At 44.2% G+C, this 20,494-nt stretch overlaps 1 protein-coding gene across 11 annotated transcripts in view; it reads right to left on the reverse strand.

Moving 5' to 3' along the window:
• FGGY (FGGY carbohydrate kinase domain containing) overlaps positions 1-20,494 on the reverse strand; it is a 396,863-nt gene that overhangs the window by 321,999 nt on the left and 54,370 nt on the right. For 10 of the 11 annotated variants that reach the window (XM_079776812.1, XM_079776815.1, XM_079776808.1 and 7 more), the window contains one exon: positions 1,851-1,939. In XM_079776812.1, the coding sequence (XP_079632938.1) occupies positions 1,851-1,939 (89 nt within the window). Of the gene's footprint in view, positions 1-1,850; positions 1,940-8,593; positions 9,106-20,494 lie in introns of those variants that run through there. The other variant, XM_079776810.1, reaches the window with a different exon arrangement.

A 20,494-nucleotide genomic window follows, 5' to 3' on the forward strand; every position in this document is an offset into this window, starting at 1 on the left:
TGGTGATACCGGTGTCACGGTGACTAATTGTACCTTCTGGGGTAAAGTTCAGACCATTCCTCAAGAGCATTCTCCCCACAAGGGGTGAGTGCCAGGGGTTTACTGAAGCCATTTGTACATGCATGTGGATCCCCACTTCCCTGAGACCTTAGACGAACAATCACGGCATTGGTGATAGGGGAGGATAATCCAATGAAAAATGATGCGCCTGTGAAATGCGTCCTCTTCTATCTCCTTTCTGGAAGCCCATGCTGCTGAACCACCACATTCTTATCAACTCCCTATGAGAAAATGTCTGAATCGTAAAAAATGAGACAAATACAAAGAGCACCTCGAAAATGGGGCTCCTGTTCCCAGCGACCCTTGAGTTTGAATAAAAAAGAAAACGGGAAGAGTTAGCCCTTTCTGAATGAGCTAACTTTAAGATACAATACCTGCCTCTGCAAAGATATGTATTTATACAGGTTTCTCTGTCCTCTGGGAATGGATCCTCTTCCTCACAGATTCACTCAATACAGATTTTACATCATTTTCAAGATGAGAAGACCCCTCCCGGCCCTGCTGCTCCCCCTTGTGCATCCCCTGAAATCTGAGGTCAGAATGACAACTGATGTGTACACTTTAAGATTTCCTGTCAAACCTGCCCACGTATATCCAAATGTACATATGGAGATCCATGCACACATCCACTCTTAATAATAGCAGCCACAATTTCACACTCAATGAGTATTTTTTAATTGTCTCTGCCATGTAGCACATACTTATTTATAACATTCATACTTTTTAAAAAATTATTGTTGACTTCAACATATAGATACCTCTACACTCTGCAATGATTCAGGTACATTAATAAAAAAAGCAAATAGGTTCATTAGACACCCATTCAGCTTCCTTAAAAAATGTATCTCTTATGGGTGAAAAAAATGAAGGGGTTAAGAAGTACAAATTGACAGTTATAAAAACAGTCACAAAGATGTAAAGTACAGCATAGGGAATATAGTCATTAACAGTATAACTATGCAATGTGTCAGATGGGTAATAACAGTGTAACTATGTGTCAATAACAGTGTAACTATGCAATGTGTCAGACTTATCGGGATGATGACTTCATCTATACATATAAAAGCCTAAGCAACTGTTCGACTGTTAGCTATGACACACACTGACCACCAGGGGGCAGACGCTCAACGCACAGGCATGGAAACATGGAACAGACTGATAAATCTCAGAGGGAAGTGGGGAGGGAGGAGGGTGGGAAGAGAATAACCAAAGATCTTATATGCGTACTAGAGGCCCGGTGCATAGATTTGTGCACCAGTAGGGTCCCTGCACCAGGTCTCAGGGGGCCCCGGATTGTAAGAGGGCGCAGGCCAGGCTGAGGGACACCACGTGTACTGGCCCTCTAGTAGGTTTATAAATGTCTAACCACTATGTTGTACACATGAAACTAATATAATATTGTGTATCAACTGTAATTGAAAAATTAAAAAAATATATCTCTTGCCTTATTCTTAGGGGCCAAAAAATATATTTTCCTTTTACTCACTATGTAAAAAGTACCTTTGGAAAAACAGTCACATTTCATAATGGACTGTCCATGTCTCTTTCAAATGTGTCCAATTTCAATGAATGGTCTTCACCTTGGATACCACATTCTGGCCTCCTAGGAACAGTGGTGCTTGGGCATGTGCAGTGAAGGTGGAAGATGGATTCAAGATGTTTCAAGTATGCAAAATCGCATGCAGATGTACAAACAGTGCGTCTAGTCAAAGCGAGTTAAGAAAACAATATACATACAGACACCCGAGAATGGATGAGCGCAAATAAAACCTAACTTGTAATTAACATACCGTGCTGTGACACCTGTTGCCTTCCACGATAAGAAGTCTGGGAGATCAAAGAAATGTCCCGCCTTATCCCAGCAAGTCTCTCTCAAGTTCTGCCAAATAAAATATATATTAGAATCAATTATGGGCTCTTTTCTCTACCCCTCTCCTCTTTCAATAATGTCTCAAAATTTTCAAAACAAAAGCATAGCCAACAATGCCCAATAAAACATCTGTTCAGTGGCTGAGAGAGGAGGTGATGTACAAGCAGTACCTATATAGGAAAGAAAAATTGGCAATTATTGATCCTTCCAAAAATGACCACAATTTCCCTTTTATCCCCCTTTGCCAACCTGGAGGGGTCGGAAACACACTCTGTGAAGGTGTGCAATCCATCTTCCCAGTGAAGGGCCAAAGGATATGCTTCAAGACATACAAGATTTCAAAACTGAACAGCCACATGCTGGGAAGAAAACCACACTAAGAAATTAATGCATGAGACAGAACATGTCCTGCCTGTGTAAAATTCTCCCCAGACCAACTGGTTCCAAATGATTCCTGCCCTCAAAGAACTTCCCATCTAAGCCAAGGAGAATGGCATGTAATCAAGTTATTATTGTAAGGTTTTAAAACATTTGTTTTTTTCCATGCTGCCAATGGGGTCAGAGTTTTTCTTGCCACTGGGGGTTTTCTTTCCTCTGGGGACCCCACCTGGAACATTCATTCCTCACCCAGCACCCCGTGCCCTCCCAGGGTCCATGTCGCCCAGCCCCCTGGGGTTAACCCTGTCCATCCTTCCCTAGAGAGGCCTTCCAGGATCTCCTACTAGGCCAGGCTTGGCTCTCAATACCACCACATGATTATGTGTGAATGTCATTCTTTCCTGCTGGACTTTAAGCTCCATGAGGTCAACGACCTTGTCAGTTTATTCACCAGGATGTCCCACGACTGTCTTTCTCCTTTCCCTATACAGGATTGGACCCTTACTTGTGAGGTACAAACTTTGTGACTCCACTCCCCTTCTCTGGACCAGGATGGACATGTGACCTGAGCCAATCAGCTCTCTTCTCCCAAGAAGGGAGAATCAGGATCCAATGGAGTCATTTAACTTCTGCCTATGAACGCAACTGGAGGTGAGGTAAACTTGGAAACAGTGAGGTGGCCATCTCCTGTACCTGGAGAAGTGGAACTTCATAAAGAGAAGCGGAAAACAGACTAGAAGCAATAGCAAATAAGGTTTCCTACCACCCAGGCACTGTCCATGTCTTGGTTTCAATGATCACCTCCCCATCAGGCTACAAGAACAAAGACTGTATCATAAGCACATGGGGACCCTGAGGGCAACAATTCACAAGTTCAGAAGAGACACAGGCCAGTGTCTGCCAGAGGGTGACACATCGGAGGCACTCAATAAATAACTGTCGAGCAACCAAACTGCTCAGTTTCACCTCCCGGTCTCTCAGGTGGGGAGGGCTTCAGAGTTTACAAAGGGCTTCCAGATGTGGTGTCTCCTCAGAACAATACAGAAGTCCTGAGTGTTATCACATCCATTTCACAGACATACAGCTGGCCTTTATGGACATCTGCCCTCCAATTCTATGCGTTCTTCCTGTCTCCTCCTTCCCCACCACCACAACATGAACACGAACATCTATGTACAACAGAGAAACTGAATATTACCCCAGACACAGGGTTCCTTTAAAACAACAGGAACATTAAAAGGGTTCTGATGGAAACAGTCCACTTTCTATGCTTGTGGTTGTTTATTTCTTTAAGTTCCTAAGCATCTAGATAGAACTTCTATCTAGAGAGGGATAAACTTCTCTTTGAATATTCACATATGTTAATGCTAAGCAAAACAACAACAAAAAAAACTTGAAGTTGACTACGCCTGAAACAACTATGAACTAGTGGTATCTTTTTATACTAATAGGTCATAATCAAAAAATGGTAGCCAATGAAACTAGTATGTGAGTCAAGCTAGTAAAACTAGTATGCCTCCTGGGTATTCCAAGGAATCTCTTTCCACGTGCTTTGTGGCTTCCATGACTGGTTCTCAAAGAGAAAGAGAAGAGGCTGCCTCCTCTGATGGGCTCCAGAAATCCAAGGCCAGTCACCAGAAACGAACCACTAAAGCCACTGCAGCAACAACCAGGGCTTCAAGCCAGAGCTGAGCAAACTTCCAAAACTCAGAAAACAACTGCTTCTGTTAGAGCTGTGGGGTCATGAAAGACCACGCACAATGAGAGCTTTCAGCCTGCGGCCACGCAGACAGCCACTGTGGGCAACGGCTCCCAAGCAGAACATCTCGGAGAACTTCAGGCCTCTTGCCAAAAAGACACACACTGAGGGTAGGAGGCACAAGGCAGCCTGGAGCATCATTTATTCCTGAGATCACGTCTGCTTCATTGATCCAAGCCAAGGACCCAGTTCATCAACCAGAAACTACATCTTATTAGGAGTCTGAGGTGTCCTTAAAAATGCATGTGGTCTAGAGGGCAAGACGACAATGATCCCTGCTTTCGCTACAAGAGCCGCCTGGAGCTGAGCCAGCAGAGGGAAGGGTGAGTTTGTTGGATGAGAGGCAATGTCTCCAGAAGCTTGATCCCCTCATTCCAAGAAGCTGCCAGACCACCTGTGAGGATCCCATGCTGTTCTCACATTGGGCCACCTGATTCACAAGTGCTTGCTCATCAAATGCCACTCTGGCCAAGGGCAATAGGAGCCCCCATGGATGGATTTTTAATCTAGTTCCATTGGGAAAATCTCTCCATCTCTTCCCTTCCCCAGTCAGTTCAGTCCCAGCCAAGGGCCTCAATCTTACTGAATTAATTCTGTCCTTGTAACCACTAGGCCTACATCAAGACACAGTGACTGCCCTCTTATATTCCCCACAGCGTACAATAGTGCTCCCATGTGCCTCGACTCATCTGATTCTCAGAGGGATTCCGGGGTGTGTAGGCCATATATAATAGTCGAATAGGGAGGATGCAGAAACTGTGGTTTGGATGACAAGGGCTTAGCCCGATGTCACACAGGATTGCCAGCTCTAAAGTGACACCCTCCGATTATGCCATCACCCCAAGGCCCCAGTCACCATCACCCCAAGGCCCCAGATCCATCAGAGGGTGGGTTTTGGCCTTTGAGAAGGGTCATGAAAGAAGCTACTGTCATTCTTTACAGAAGAAAAAGAAGAAGAAGAAGAAAAAGCCCTCCCAAACCTAATTTTTTACATATATATATATATATATATATATATATATATATATATATATATATATATACCAGAGGCCCAGTGCATGATTTAATCATGCAACTGGTGCACCAGCGGGCTGGCTGTCCGCCGGTGCACCAGGCCTTCCGAAAGCCTCCGGCGCAGCGGAGGCTTTCGAAAGGCCTTGTGCCGGAGCAGACAGCCGGCCAGCTCCCCTGCTTTGGCTTTTGATCGCGGGGGAGCTGGCCGGCTGTCCGCCGGTGCACCAGGCCTTCCGAAAGCCTCCGGTGCAGCCATGACACAGACGCTGAGCTCGCGGCGCCAGCGTCCTGCTGGCCCAATCAGCTACCCCGGCCACCCTGAGTCCCGCCCCCTGCGCCTCCTGCTGGCCCAATCGTGGGCGTAGCGGAGTGATGATAATTTACATATTACCATTTTATTATGTAGAATATATATATTTAATTTCAGAGATTTCACTTTCCATCCTGGGCAACTCACTTACCTTTTCTGTACCTAATAACAACCTGCCTACACACAGGGTGGACAAGTTAGAGAGAACATAGAGCAGGTCTCAACACACGCCAATGTTAGTGTATCCCATCACACAATAGCTAAGTCCAATTCAAGCTAGTTGAGCTCTGTGCCAAATGGGTTAAGTCTAATCTCCAGTTACCAGGCAACTAACAAAAATGAGTCTTTTTAAGAAAAGAAAAAAAATAAAAAGACATCAGCCATGATTTGGGGTGTGTGACTTGGCAATAAGACTTCTGCATTCCAATAAAAATCCTTTGAGCAACCAATCCCCCAGGCTTGAAAGCAACCAAAGGAACAACTCTTGACTTTTTTTTTTTTTTAAATCATGTATTACTTCATAAAACAACAGCACTTCTTGGAAGGAGGCACTACCCAAAGCTCACACAGCTGCAGGTCTCAGCAGAGGGTGGAGGTAGGACAGCATATCCAAGACTCAAGGCCAGGCAGCAGCCACCCAGGCCTCGGGGCAGGGAGACATAGCACTCTCTCCCTCCCTCTCACTGTGGTGTGTGAGGAGGCAGTGAGGTCTCTGGTGGCTTCTGGACACTGTGGGAACTTGTGTGAAAAATGAAGCAGATACTGCAAGGCATGTCGGGAGACACCAGGGTCTAGGAGCAGCTTGAGAAAGCGGGGATGACCAGTTCCAAAAGGGTCATCCAAGTATTTTGTTATTAATTGTGAAGGGATTCTATGTGGGCTGTCTGCTGTGGGCAGTGAATAAAAGGGGGGGAACAGAGCTCCCTAACTCCTCACCCAATAAATGATCCTGTCCAAACATTCCGAATACTCACGACGCTGTTCTCCAGCACAACAACCCATAAAAAATCAAAGCCTTATCCTCACTCTGCATTCAAGACTCCAAATTAGGGCACAGGCTGATGGTCCAGTCAGGAAAGCTGTATCAGGAAGAAACTTAATCCTTGGATGTCATTCTTAAAAGAAAAATGATGCGAAAAACATAAAGTGGGTCATAACCCCCAACCAGAAACTTCCCAGAGTGAATGAAACAATTGTGTGTTTAAAACTCCCATCCACAGAGAGAAAGATCTAGCACTGGACATATTGCAAGTCAGACAGACAGATACACTGAGAGGTTTGTGCTACTAAAGGCATCCATTTCTAAAAATTTAAACTCACCCTTCTGTTCCTTTGTTGAAAATGGTTCGACAGTTCCTCATGGCCTAAAACCACATTTTATCTCCTTGGCATGGTTCTCAGGACACTTAAGAACCTGGCTCCAATGTAGCCATTATTTTTATGAATTCTTCTGGACGTATCTGCCATCACCCCCTCCTAGCTCTCTCCACCCTGCTCTCACTTCATTTCTCTCACTTCCTTCCCCAAATGCATTATGCATTTTTATATTCCCATGTCTCTGTGGGAGCTAATGCCTCTACTTGGATTGACTTGCCCATCTTGCCCCAAACTTCTACCTTTGCTTTGAATCCAGTTCAGATGTCACCTTTCCAGTGAATCCCTCCATCCTCTGATATATCTTAACTAGAGACCCAGTGCACGAAATTCATGCATGGGGCATGGGGGGGCCTCAGCCCAGCCTGCACCTTCTCCAATCCAGGACCCCTCGAGGGATATCCAACTGCCAGTTTAGGCCTGATTCCACAGGGATCGGGCCTAAACTGACAGTCAGACATCCCTCTCACAATCCGGGACCACTAGCTCCTAACGGCTCACCTGCCTGCCTGCCTGATCGCCCCTAACTGCCCTCCCCTGCCGGCCTGATCACCCCATAACTGCTCCCCCTGCTGGCCTGATTACCCCCTAACTGCTCCCCCCTGCCAGCCTGATCACCCCTAATCACCTCTGCCTCAGCCCCTGCAACCGTGGCTTTGTCTGGAAGGATGTCCGGAAGATGTCTGGTCTAATTAGCATATTACCCTTTTGTTAGTATAGATTATATATTCATGTGCCTAAATGCACCTCAAAATGACAAACTCCTGGAGGGCAGAAGCCAGCTAGCTGACTCATGGGGAGAAAAAATGCAAAAAGTTTCAAGAGGTATAAAGAAATTTAAAGTCAAACCCTTTTAAAGTCAAAGCGGAGCTGGAGAAAGATGTGCACAAAGGAAAAGGTAATTCATTTAAGATGATGTATGACAATATGTAATGAGTCCAACACCACGGTTTGGGTGAGTCAGCCGTATAACTTTATCACAATATTTTGAGTGTGGCCACATATCTGCCTCTAATGAGTAATCATAGAGTTCAGAGGAGAGAAAGAATTTTGGGGTCGGGGTGGCAAGAAAAGGCTTCATAGGGGAGAGATTGGAGCTGAAGCCAAAAGGTCAAAATAAATAGCTAAAAGGTCAAAATAAAAAGGTCAAAATAAATAGTGGAAGAGTGGCACCCCAGAAACAAACACCTGAACTGACAAGTAAAAGTTACACCCTTTAGAGGAGGATTTACCAGTACCTTCAAAGAATTTATTTGTAAAATAAAATAATTCCATAGTGTAATTTCAATTTTTTGATTTTCAAGAAGTGGATCTCTATACACATCCTCCCTCCCGCCACCACCTCCCCTAGAGCCCTGCTGTTGTACAGAAAGGTAAATTTATAACCCACACTAGAGCTGATCTCCCAACCATAAAAATGTTATCACTGACAAGAAAACTGTTCATATTTAGCAGAGCGGACTTGGCCCAGGAATGCGATACCACCACATGCATTAGGAGAATGAGGCTTTGGTATGTGGGCTCAAAGAACCTCGGAGTCAGGCAGACCTGAGTTTAATTATTGTCCTCACCACTTCCCAGCTGTGTAGCTTTAAGCAAATTAATTTCTCTAAGCTCCAGTTTCCTCAAATGCCCTATTACTAGCGTCTACCTCAAAGGGATATTGTGAGAATTAAATGCGATAATGTAGAGGGCCGGATAAGCCAATGAGTTTCACTCTAGTTACTGCTACAGAGCGTGGTGTTTTTCAAAGCACTTTAACGTGCATGATCTCATCTGATCTGTATGATTCTTTAAGGCAGGGAGGGCAAGAAATTATAAAACTCACCTTGCATGTTAAGAAACTATAATCCAGAAAGGAGCCACACCAGGACTGTCCCAAGGTCATACATGGAGAAGTGGAAAGACAGACTGAAATGTAGATCTCTGTGGGCCAGCCCAGTGCTACTTCATGTGTCTATCTCCCTAAAGCCTAACAAAATGCAGAAGGGGCAGGAGAAAAGGAGGTGTCATGTGATCTAGATAGCACCACTTCTTGTGGGCGGTACTGTCTATGAAAGGGAGGGAAGGAGGGGAAAAATGAGGAAGGAAGTGAAGAAGTCCTAATATGAAGAGAAGGCTTTGGGATATAAAGTCTTGGAACAAACATGAAAAAAGTAGAAGAACTGAAAAAGTGAACAACTGAGGAGGTCTTTCCTAATATCTCATTCTGTTGGATCCCTTCACACCATCCTCATTGCTTATCTGTCTCCTTCTTGAGCTCCTTTCCTTAGTCGCCCTTTTAATGTCTATGCTACCAGAGTTCTTGCCTATCTACTCTTCTCACTGTTCACACTCAGGGCAATCTCAATTACTCCCATAGTTCCGACCAACTATAAACTGAATAACATGCCAAATCTCAAACTCCATTCACACTCTCCTCTGACACACATGTCTCCTGGATGTCCCACTGCACTTCTAACTCAACATGCCCAGGATGGACTATGTTATCTTCTCCAAAATGTTTTCCCTTCCTTGATTTTCTATGTCAACTGATCCAGTTACCCAAGGGTCATCTATACTTTTCTCTCATTCTTCACATTCAATCATCCTAATTTAAATTCCCAATTAATTCATGAAGAGGTTCCCATCTCTTCACCCCCATGTATCAGTCAGGGTTCTTCAAAGAAATAGAGCCAATAATCCAATAGGAGATTTTACACACACACACACACACACACACACACACACACACACACACACACACACAGTTGACCCTTGAACAACACAGGGGCTAGAGACACAGTTGAAAATCCTCATATGACTCTTTCTTCATATATATTTTTATTGATTTCAGAGAGGAAGGGAGAGGGAGAGAGAGATAGAAATATCAATGATGAGAATCTGCATATGACTCTTGACTCTTCAAAAAGTTAACAACAGGCATTCGTTGGTATCCACAGGAAATTGGTTCCAGGACCCCCAGCAAATACCAAAATCTGAGTATGCTCAAGTCCCTTATATAAAGTGGCACAGAACAATGAAACATACAGACACAGAAAACCAACTGCATATTTATTTTTAAAAATATGTGTATAAGTAGACCTATGCAGTTAAAACAGTGTTGTTCAAGGGTCAATTGTGTTGGGGCTGGTCTTATGACTTGCTTTGGTCAATGGAATGAAGAAGTAGCACTGTGCTACTTCTCAACTGAAGCCCTGCTTTTGCCTTCCTGGAATGTAATGCTGCCATGTGAGGCAGTTCAATCTGGCCCGATGGAGGATGAGAGGACACATGGAACAAAAACTAACTATCCAGCCAAGTGCAAGGTCATGCAAGAGAGCTGAGCAAAACCAAGATCAGCCAAACCTACCCAGCAACCTTCCACAGACTCTTGAATGAATTCAGTGGAAATCAGAAAAGGCATCTTTCTGAGCAACCTGCATAATAAACAACCTCCAAATAAGCAACCTGCATAATTACTAGGGTTAAAAAATTGGTGGTTTTTTATACCACTCAATTTTGAGGTGGTTTGTTACACAGCAGCCCCTAACTTTCAAATCTTATCCCTTCAATTCCCACCCCTATGTATAGCCAATTAGAATACAATGACCTACATAAAGTGTAAATTTGGCTATGTAAATCATTTATTAATTAAATAAGTATTTATTTGGTATCCTCTACATTTTAGGTACTACGCTCAATGCTAAGAAAATGAGCAAATAACAGACACAGTCCCCACCTCCATGGAGCTTCCAATCTAGTATACTATGCACCCTTCAACATTTTCTACTACCTCTGAAGTGAAAGATCAAATTCATTAACAAGACATATACGATCCATATCTTATTCACCAGCTTCATCTCTGATCACTCTGAGATACCACACTACATTACCCACATCCACTGTGCTTTTTCTTTTACCATTGTATTTTTATTCATAGTGTACCCTATCTGAAACACCCTAACATGTACTCATCAGTTAGGACTCAACTCAAATGCTACCCACACAATGAAATCTTTCCTGATTCCCGAATTAGGTGCCTCTATGGTACACCCCATAATATTCTGTGACTACCCCAACAACGGTACTTCCCATCATCTGTTCATGTGCCTGTCTCCCTCATTAGACTGAAAGCTCCTAAGAGGCAGAGACTGTGGTGTTTTTTGTTTTTTTTAATCTCTCTGTTCCTAGGGTCCAGCATTGTATCTGATATATAGATGATGAATAACATTAGCTGAATGGATAAAAGAAATGAATGAGCAGAGATGTACAAGTTAAATAGAAGTTTGTGGAAATGGAAATGAGAAATGAATGGATAAATAAATGAGATTGTGAATAAGAACTGTCCCAGTTTCTTTTTTCTCATTCAAGTAATGGCTTTTCATAGTCTATCTTAGGAGCAGAGACATATTCTAGCCAAGCCAGACTGCCAGGAAGATAAATTTCTCTTCTCGGGGTGAGCAGGTCCTCTGGAGAAGTTTCATTTTAATTGGAAAATGGATTCATTCACTTCTTGGCTTGGACTTCTGGGTCAGTGCAGCACCATGCTGAATGGCTGCCAAGCACCACTGGAGAGGGGGATGCAGCAGGAAAGGCGCTCCATCAAATGTTGAATCCTCTGGGACATCTGAGGACAACCTGTGTCAAGTTCAGGCTGGCTCGCATGGATGTCCCCTCTTCTTTCTTCCCCAAATGTCCTTCAAGCCAAATTTTACTTAACCCCAAACCATAAAGGATGGGTATACTTTACAGTTCCAATATGGCATTTCTTTGGGGCTTCTTTGGGTATCTATATTCTTCCTTGTTTATACCACTGTTCATTTCCTACAAGAACCACAGCTGAGAAATAGCTGCCTACTCAACTTGTAGAAGAAGACCAACACTTCATAAACTCTTCCTTATGGTGGACACCTCGTGGTCCAACATCACAGACAACATCCCTTCAGGGAACACTACTTGCATCTTCTGTGAAGGGTCCCTTGGGGAGGACAATGAACACTTCAAGGTTATTGTGACCTAGCTCCAGGCTTCCTCTTTATCTCACATGTCAATGATTTCACCTATCAGCACCCCCACAGTCCCTGATTCTTCAAATGGGCTGACGCAGTGGCAGTTCAAGTAATGCAATATCTACTCTACACTGAGGTGACTTTGCACATTCTGCTGCCTCTTCTCCAGAGCCACATTCCAAGGGTGAATGTCCTGGCTCTAATACCTCATAGGTGCATGGCCTTGGGATAGCTTCACTTCGACTTCCTTGTCCCATAATAATTAGAGAGAACAATACTACTGCCTACACCATAGGTTGTTGAAGGAACACATGAGCAAAGGGATATGAAGTGTTTAGAACAACATCTGGCACACTGTAAGCACCTCTTAAAAAAATTGTTCTAATATTAGTCAGAATGTCAGTTCCAACTCCTGTTTCCATCTTCAGGAAGGACAGGGGCTTTCTAGACTGATACGCCTTAGTTCAAACCTTAGTTCTCCTACTTTTAGTTGTGTTGGCCAGTAGTCACCTAATATCTATGGGTCTCACTTTGCTATTTCACTCATGGTATTGTTAGTAAGATTCCATTTAATGAGGTTGTACATGTTAATATGCACAGCCTGGCACATTTCCAGTAAATTTCAATTTCCTCCACAAATTAAAATTTTATGGTGGGAACTGTCTTCCCTACTAGATTCTTAGCTCTTTTTAGGGAGGGGTTATAACTTATTCATCTGCATCCCTAGACTTAACATGAAATAACTATTTCTTAAATGAAATAACTATTTCTTAAATGACATACTTATTGACCATTCAACAATTTATCTATCAGTCCCAGCTTGCAGCCAGGTTTGTGTAAGTTTGAAGGTGGGCCATGAAAGGCAAGAATGAACTAGTCCCGACCCTCAGGTTGCATTCTGGGTAGACAGAGCAAAGAGTCTGTGTATATGTAGCCCTCAGCAGGGATGTATAAATAGTACAGAACAACTCAAGTTCTAAAATACCTGATTTATAAATGAAGAATGCAGCCTGTCCATGAAGAAAAGACACTGCTATGGGCAGGAGGTAGAGGGCAGGTGTTATGGAGGAGGTAGTGTTGTAGAGGGAAGGCAAAGACTAAGGCAGATAGGATAGAGGGCAGTCCAAGCTGAGGTGAGTGCCTGAGCAAAAGTGTAGGAAGAAGCATCAGATGCATCCCTGGCCATAAAAAAAAAGGACCCCTGAGAAAGGCAGCCTGAGAAATGTGTGCTGAAGGGCAGGAAGGGTAAGTCTGTATTTGGATTAGACACTCAAGGCAAAAGGGAAGGCAGCCACACCAGCAGTCCTGAGCAGGGCTGACTTGTGGACCCAGTTTTAGGAAGGTTAGGACAGCAACAACTTGGTGAGATGTCTGGAGGGGAGAAGGATGGGAGACAGGAGAGCCAGTATCTATGTAGAGAAAGAGTTTGGAAAGAAAGGAAAATGGAGGCTAAAGGGAAGATGTGCAAGAAAGGAAATGTAACAAGAAAGATTAAGAAGAAGGAGATAAAATTAAAGACAAAAGCAAAAGATGGACAATGCAAGAAAGGGAATGGGGTGAAAAGAACAGGTTTAACATGAGAAATAAAATGAGAAAGACAGGAAAAGAAAGTACGAGAGAAAGACAGAAAAAGAAAACGATGTGTAGAAAACAACAGCAGGACCATGACAATGTCCCCGTTGAGACAAAACATGGAGAAGGAAGGGCAGAAGCCGGAGCTCAGCTGGGTCAGCACTGTCTCTCCTCTGGGTGAATGAAGTCATGGATGATGTCACCGCCTCTGAGTCACACGCCCACCGGAGAAGAGGTGGGAAGAGCCCTGCCTGGAGCTCAGACCCACCCTCCTGGGCAGGAGGGGTTAACTCAGAGCTCTGTCCTCTGGGGCACTGTCTAGTCTAGTCCTGAGATGACTGCAATGAGGAGGGCTTGCCCAGAGAGGAGCACTCGCAGCTCGTCTTCACTAGGGTTTCAGGACCAACCCTCAAGTCAGAGAGTCAGACAAGGTGTGGCGAACAGCTTCTCTCTCTCCTCCGACTGTGGCCAAGGGAACCTGGCTCCATCTTATGATGCCAGAAAGGAAATTCCTATCATGAATAGTATTGAATACATAATGGGGACTCAAAAGGTGGTTTTTGACTGACTCACTGGGCTGCGCTCACATTCTAAGCTCTCACCATCCTGCATCTGCAGCCCTGCATCTTGTTCCCTCACATTGCCAGACCTTTCCCCGGGCTCCTCCATCCACCAGCCTGCCCTCTGCAAGCAGTCACCCCACCCTAGTGCTCAGCTAACTCCAACCCATCCTTCAGCCCCCAGCCTATCGCCTCCTCCACACTCCACTCTGTTAACTGGAGCACATGTTCAGATTGACCTAAATTTCCATTCCACTAACAGTGCACTGTGACCTTAGTTCTGTCCCTCTTCTAGAATATGAGCAGCCTGAGGACAGGGACTCTGCTTTATTTGCTGCTCTCCCAGCAGTTAACAAAATACCTAGAATAAAATAAATTTCCAATAAATGCTTGTTGATGAATGAATGAATGTCCTTGATCAACTCTGGCAGGAGCTCAGTAGTACCACTTCTAAAATATATACCCATTTTTTAAATATATTTTTATTGATTTCAGAGAGGAAGGAAGAGGATGAGAGGTATAGAAACATCAATGATGAGAGAGAATCACTGATTGGCTGCCTCCTGCACACCCCGCAGTGGGGATTGAGCCCGCAACCCAGGCATGTGCCCTTGACTGGAATCGAACCTGGGATCCTTTGGTCCGCAAGCCAATGCTCCATCCACTGAGCCAAACCGGCTAGGGCCTAAAACATATATGCATTCTTAAAGCCAGCATCCTGAGAATGTTTATTGCTAAAAGACAACACCCTATAACTTAGTAGTTAATAATGTGAGTGAAACTGCTCTGGAAACATTGCTTGCAGCCTCCGAGGATGAAATTACTCTCTCCCTGATTCCTCTACTCCCCCAGCCCTGGCTGGTGAGCTGCTGTGGAAAGAGCACAGGCCGCAGTTAGATGTGAGTGAGATCCCAGCTCTTGCACTCACTAGCTGCATGAAGTGACCTCTCCCAGCCTTTCCCACCTGCTCCAACAGGAATAAACCCTGCTCTCCAAGTTGTCCATAAAGAACAATGCACATTTTATTGCCCTTCCTTCTTGGCTTTCTTCACTCCATCTAGAAATAAGTATATGAGAAACAGACCTCCCTAATTTTCCTTCCAAAAGTCAACTTGTGCCATCATCATGAACATACATGACTCCCACCATCTCCTGATACAGAATATACATCCACACCATTTTACAGACAGAAAACCAAGGCCCATAAGTGACATGAATTGCCTAATATCATGCAGATGGTAAGTGGAAAGCCTGGGGTGAAACCCTGACCACTGGAACTCCAAACCCAATCCTCCTTCATCCCATCCAGTTGCTGCTTCCCAGGACATGGGAGGTGCTCGAAAAATATTTGCCCAGTGATTCACACTCTCTCCCAGGTCCGCGGCCTTGTCTCTGACCCCCAGCCAAAGCCAGACCACAAGGCCGGAGGCCAGACAACTGCAGTAGGCCTCCCTCTGGCCCTGGTTCTCTCCTCTCTCTCTTAGGCTCACAGAATGGCAGCATTAAAGGAAAACTCCAAGGTCATGTAGACCACTCGTTCCCAAATGCCAAACCATGACCTGGTGCTAGTCCATGACCAGTACTTTTCATTAGTCAGTGGTGAAGTCAGACTCATGCGGCTTTTTGAGAGGGTGTAGGTATGGGTTATTGGTGAGGCTGCAGAGTTGGGATTAGACTTTCCTTTATTACCGAGGTCACTCACAAGTTTGGCCTAATCCATAAACCTGTCCATGTGGGAAGGATTCAGACAGACACGGGCTTTTATGGGGATCCCTAAGTCATTTCTATCATTCAAACAGCAGGCTGGCCACTGCTTGATGCCCAGAGAAAAGCCTCAAGTGAGGTCTTGGCTGCGGAAGTACTTCCAGGGTCCCTGGGTTCAGAGAGGTAAGGAACTAGTTGAGTAATTTACTCATTTTGTCAAACTACCATCAGTGAAGGTGAATGCAAAGGGGAGGAAGTGGCCAAGTCTTTAAGAGGCAACTCTAATGTGCTGGGTAACAGACCAAAGAGGGATGGGCTGGAATGTGTGCATCTTAGGTACACAAGCGGCAGGTCTCACCCCATCTCAAGCATGATTCTTTAATGGTGAGTCTAACTGAAGACAACTTTGATAACTTTTTATTCTAGAGTTCATATTTTATCTTAAAAAGTTAACTCAGTCCTGGCTGGTGTGGCTCAGTTAGTTTAGCATTGTCCTATGCATCGAAAGGCTGACAGTTTGATTCCTGGTCAGAGCGATTCCTGATCAGGATTCCTGATCCCAGGTAGAGGGTGTGCAGGAGGCAGCTTCGCTCTCACATCAGTGTTGTTGTGTTTTTTCTCTCTCTCTCTCTCCTTCTCCCATCTTCTCTCTCTAAAAATCAATTTAAAATCTTTAAAAAAAAAAAGTTAACTCAAACAAATATGTCCTCTGGAATTTGAAATGTAAACTATGAGAACTATCTCTCTCTATCTAGGTGTCTCACCTGTGGACTGGACAGGGGGATCTTCTCTGATAAAGGCTGAGGTTTGACCCACTAACCTTGGCAACTCCTTTTTAAATCCACTCCCTAGAGTTAGAAAAATTGAGTTTCTGTTCCAATATTGCCAGAAGTAACTTAATTCCCTCCAACTCAGCTTCCTTATCTACAAAATAAGTTATACCATCTACCTCACAGGATTTTCTGAAGAATTAAATGAAATAGCAGACTTAAAAGCACACAGTGGATATGTAATAAATTTCAGTGCAGGAGTTGATGATGTTTGTAGATAGCAATCAAGCAGGGTCAATATCTTAGACAGGATTTATTAAGGGTCTTTAATATTTCAAACTGCGTTCACAAGTCTAAGGATGTCTCCACTTACTGGAAAAACTTTAGGTGGGTTGACAGATGGAAAGCAAGTGCAATAAAACATTAATGGCAGAATCCACATGATAGTTCTGAGTGTTCCCTATAAAATTCTTTCCACTTTCCTGCATCCTTGAAATTTTTAATAAAATGCGTGAAAATATGGCTGTCACGGCCTCTGGCACCTGGTGCTAGACTCGGAAGCTCCTTGAGATAAAGGACACTTCTGCCTCCAACCTTGTCTCCCCTCATCAGGCACCATGCCTTCTACATAGCAGGTACTAGACAAGTTTGTTTCACTGATGAAATGAATGTATCTCTACAACAGCAGAACACTTCTGCTCATTTTGAAGATAACAGAACAATAACAAAGCGTAAAACCAACCCAACATGTCCACAGAGATGAGATTTACTTGTCCTTCCAGAAGAATCCCTTGTTTTGCAACTGTTCTGACTGAGGGCTGCCTCTTCCCTTGCTTCCATCAGCATCTACCTACCCCAGGCATCCAGATATTCAAGGTGACAGTTCCCCTCAACGAGGTCGATCCTGCTAAGGAGTTCCTACATCACAACACACGTTAAATGCACTGTCTGTTGTAGGGTATTTTCATCCAGTAGGTGTGACCTCCATTTCAGCCAGTGTGAGAAAAGAATTATATGCAATGTTTGCTGCACATCAAATCCTATCATGTAGGCATAAAGCCAGCTGGACTTAGCCATCTTTCTCACCTCCCTGGCGACACTAGAACAGCCTGCACAGAGGTCAGGATGGCTGGCAGCAAGGAGGTGGGCACGAGGGTTTTACTACCACAGCCGTCCCGTCTGGCTCTGACCAGGAAACATGAATTCATTTAGCAAATACGTACTGAGTATGTTTTCAATGCCAAGCATTGTGTTTGGCTCTGGGGACACAACAGACAAGTATGAACAGATTTGGTCCTTGCTCATAGGCAGCTGAAGAAGGAGCATGGATGGTGCAGCAGAAGAAAACAAGACAGGATTGAGATCCATAAGGACCCTCAGGAAGACCAATCCTGACACCTGTGGATAAGTCATTTCATCTGCTGAGGCTTGTTGCATTCAACTGTAAAATGTGGCAAACAGTAATATTTATCTCACAAGGCAAATAAAGAAACCAGATGTCAAAGTCTGCCATAAGCCATGAAGTTAAATCCAAAATATAGTATTGTAACAATAGCTGACATTTATTAAATGTTACTAGGTATCAGGCCAAGTCCTTTTCTCTTCTGTCTGCTTTTTAAAATTACTTTGATGGACTATAAAACTAAAAGAATACGGTACCTATTTGGCATATATCAGATATGTAAGTGCAAGGACGATAAAGAAATAATTCGCCATCCAGGTCATTGAAGGCAGGCCATCAGCCCCAACACTCCATATATTCAGTGACGAGCCCCGTTTATGGGCAGACCACCCCGGAGAGAAAATCCACAGCAGATGCCCTAACAACAGCGGACAACAGTGTCCTCGCTGCTCAAGGTGGGGAGGAATCTGGTCCAAACGTAACAGCACCCTGGTCTAAGCATTCTAAAGAGAGGCTATTTGATTCAGTATTTGAGTCTTGGACTCTATTCTCTCGGGGGATGAAGGGAGCAATCTGAAGGGGTTGTCCACCCCAAGGAGAGGTGCGGAGAAGTTACTGCCTCCACTTAGAGCCTTCGCTTCACATACAAAATCAGCTGTGACTCATGCTAACAGGACTGTAGCCAAGGGGTGGCTCTGGGGTGGAAAGGAATGGTAATGCTCCCAACTTCCTCTTCCACAACGGGAAAGAGAAAATTAACCTACACTTGGCATGCGGTAGATCTTGACTTTGGAAGGGAGCTACTGGACTGACAGTACCCAGCCATCAAAAATGCCATCATAAATGTTCTCACGGGTTCATCCACTCACCCGTTAAAATATTTACTGTTATCAATGTTAAATGCTAAGCAGTATGTGTCCCTAGATGCCAGGTACACACACTATAGTGTGATAAATTCCAAGTCAAGGTAAGGGAAGGATGCCATTGGGGACAGAGGGTAGGACCCTAATCAATATTTAAGGGAGAAAGACAAGGAAAGCTTCCTGGAGCCTTGAAGAATTAGTATAAGTTTTCCCAAGTGAAGGAAGAAATTATTATAAGTTTTCCAGGCATAAAGAAAACCCATAAAGGTCACTTCATGCAGCTAGCGAGTGCCCAGAGGTGTGTGGGCATGATACCCTTTGAGCCACTGACCAAGAAATGCACCATCTGGAAAGACTTTCCATTCCTCTCAGCATTCTGTTAGAGGAAAAGGAATGATGGGTTATTTGAAAACCTTCCCACAAGCCTGGGTCTCCAATCCAAATGCCTGGAGGGGTCGTGCTGAAAAGGAAATGAGTGAAGCGGGCTGGGTGGGGACTGCTGGGAAATGAAGGACACCTGCCCCTTCTAAAGGGGGCAGCACCTACTCAGCTCTGGCCAATTCCTGCCGCATGGGAATGTGGGCCCAGGATTGCCAAGTCCTTTTGTTATTTTTTCTAGAGAAGTAGAAAGTCTGAATTTTTATGTACAATTTCTTAGTTTTTAAATGTTGGAAACTAATTTTAACTTTTTTTTTTTTCAAACACAGGGTGGGTCAAACACAATCCATCTGGGGACCAGATTCAGCCTCTGGTTTGCCTGCCTGTAACCATGGCCCATGGGAAGGAATGAGTGCCCTTTGAGAGCAGGCAGTGAGGGCCAATGGGAGGAGCCCAGGAGCTGGAGGCAGGCTGGACCTGGTGAGAATCCTGGGTCAACCACTTACATGTTGTGTAGCTTTGGGGAAGCGACGTAAGCACTCTGGGCCTTCCTTTCCTCATCTGTATAATGGGATAAAATTATGCCACTGAGGGTTTTAGAGAAAATACTACAGATGAAGGCCCCCATATGGTGCTTTTTGGGAAAACAAGCCCAAGGGGGGAGTGGGGGATATCCCATACTAAATAATGAGGAATTGTCAACCAGGAAAGTTAGCTATGACTACAAGATTATTTTTTTATAGGAAAAGATTTTCTAAGAAAAGAGTAGTTTATTGATTTTTAGAGAGAAAGGCAGAGAGAGGATGGGAGGGAGGGAAGGAGAGAAACATCGATGTGAGAGTGCGGCATCAATCGGCTGCCTCCTGCTGGCCGCTTACTGAGATCGAGCCCGCAACCTTTGGGTGCACAGGAGGATGCCCAACCAACTTTATTTTTTAATGAAAAATTGTTAAGAAGTAATAAAAGCATAAGCATGTGCTATAACAGTAGCAAACTATTCCAACCATAGATAGTGTCCCATTATTAATAGTTTTTGTATATACAGCCAGTCTTTTATGCTATACTGATAATTTCTTAAAACAAATGCATTTATAAAATTGCACATTCATCCTGCAATTGTTTTCTTTAGTAGTACAGTGTAAACTTGTTGTTGCTCTACAAATATTTATCATGTACTCAGTAAATAGCAAGAGTGATTTATTTATTTATTTTTTTTTTAGGTTGTAAAACAGATCGCATCACACCAATGCTTAAAATCCATCTACCATATCCCACTGCTCTTAGAATAGAATCTAAATTCTCACCCAGGGCCTCAAGGCTATGCAGGATCTGGCCCCGCCCACTTCCCTCACCTACCTCCTACTACTCTCTGCCTTGCTCAGACCCTCTCAGCCCTGCCAGCTCCTTGGCTGATCTCACAGGTGCTTTCCTCCCCTCTGTGAATCTGCTGCTCCCTCTTCCTGAAAAACCTCATCATTCAGGCCAAACA

The sequence above is a fragment of the Cnephaeus nilssonii genome, assembly GCF_951640355.1.
Source record: "Cnephaeus nilssonii genome assembly, chromosome: 7".
Taxonomy (NCBI): domain Eukaryota; kingdom Metazoa; phylum Chordata; class Mammalia; order Chiroptera; family Vespertilionidae; genus Cnephaeus; species Cnephaeus nilssonii.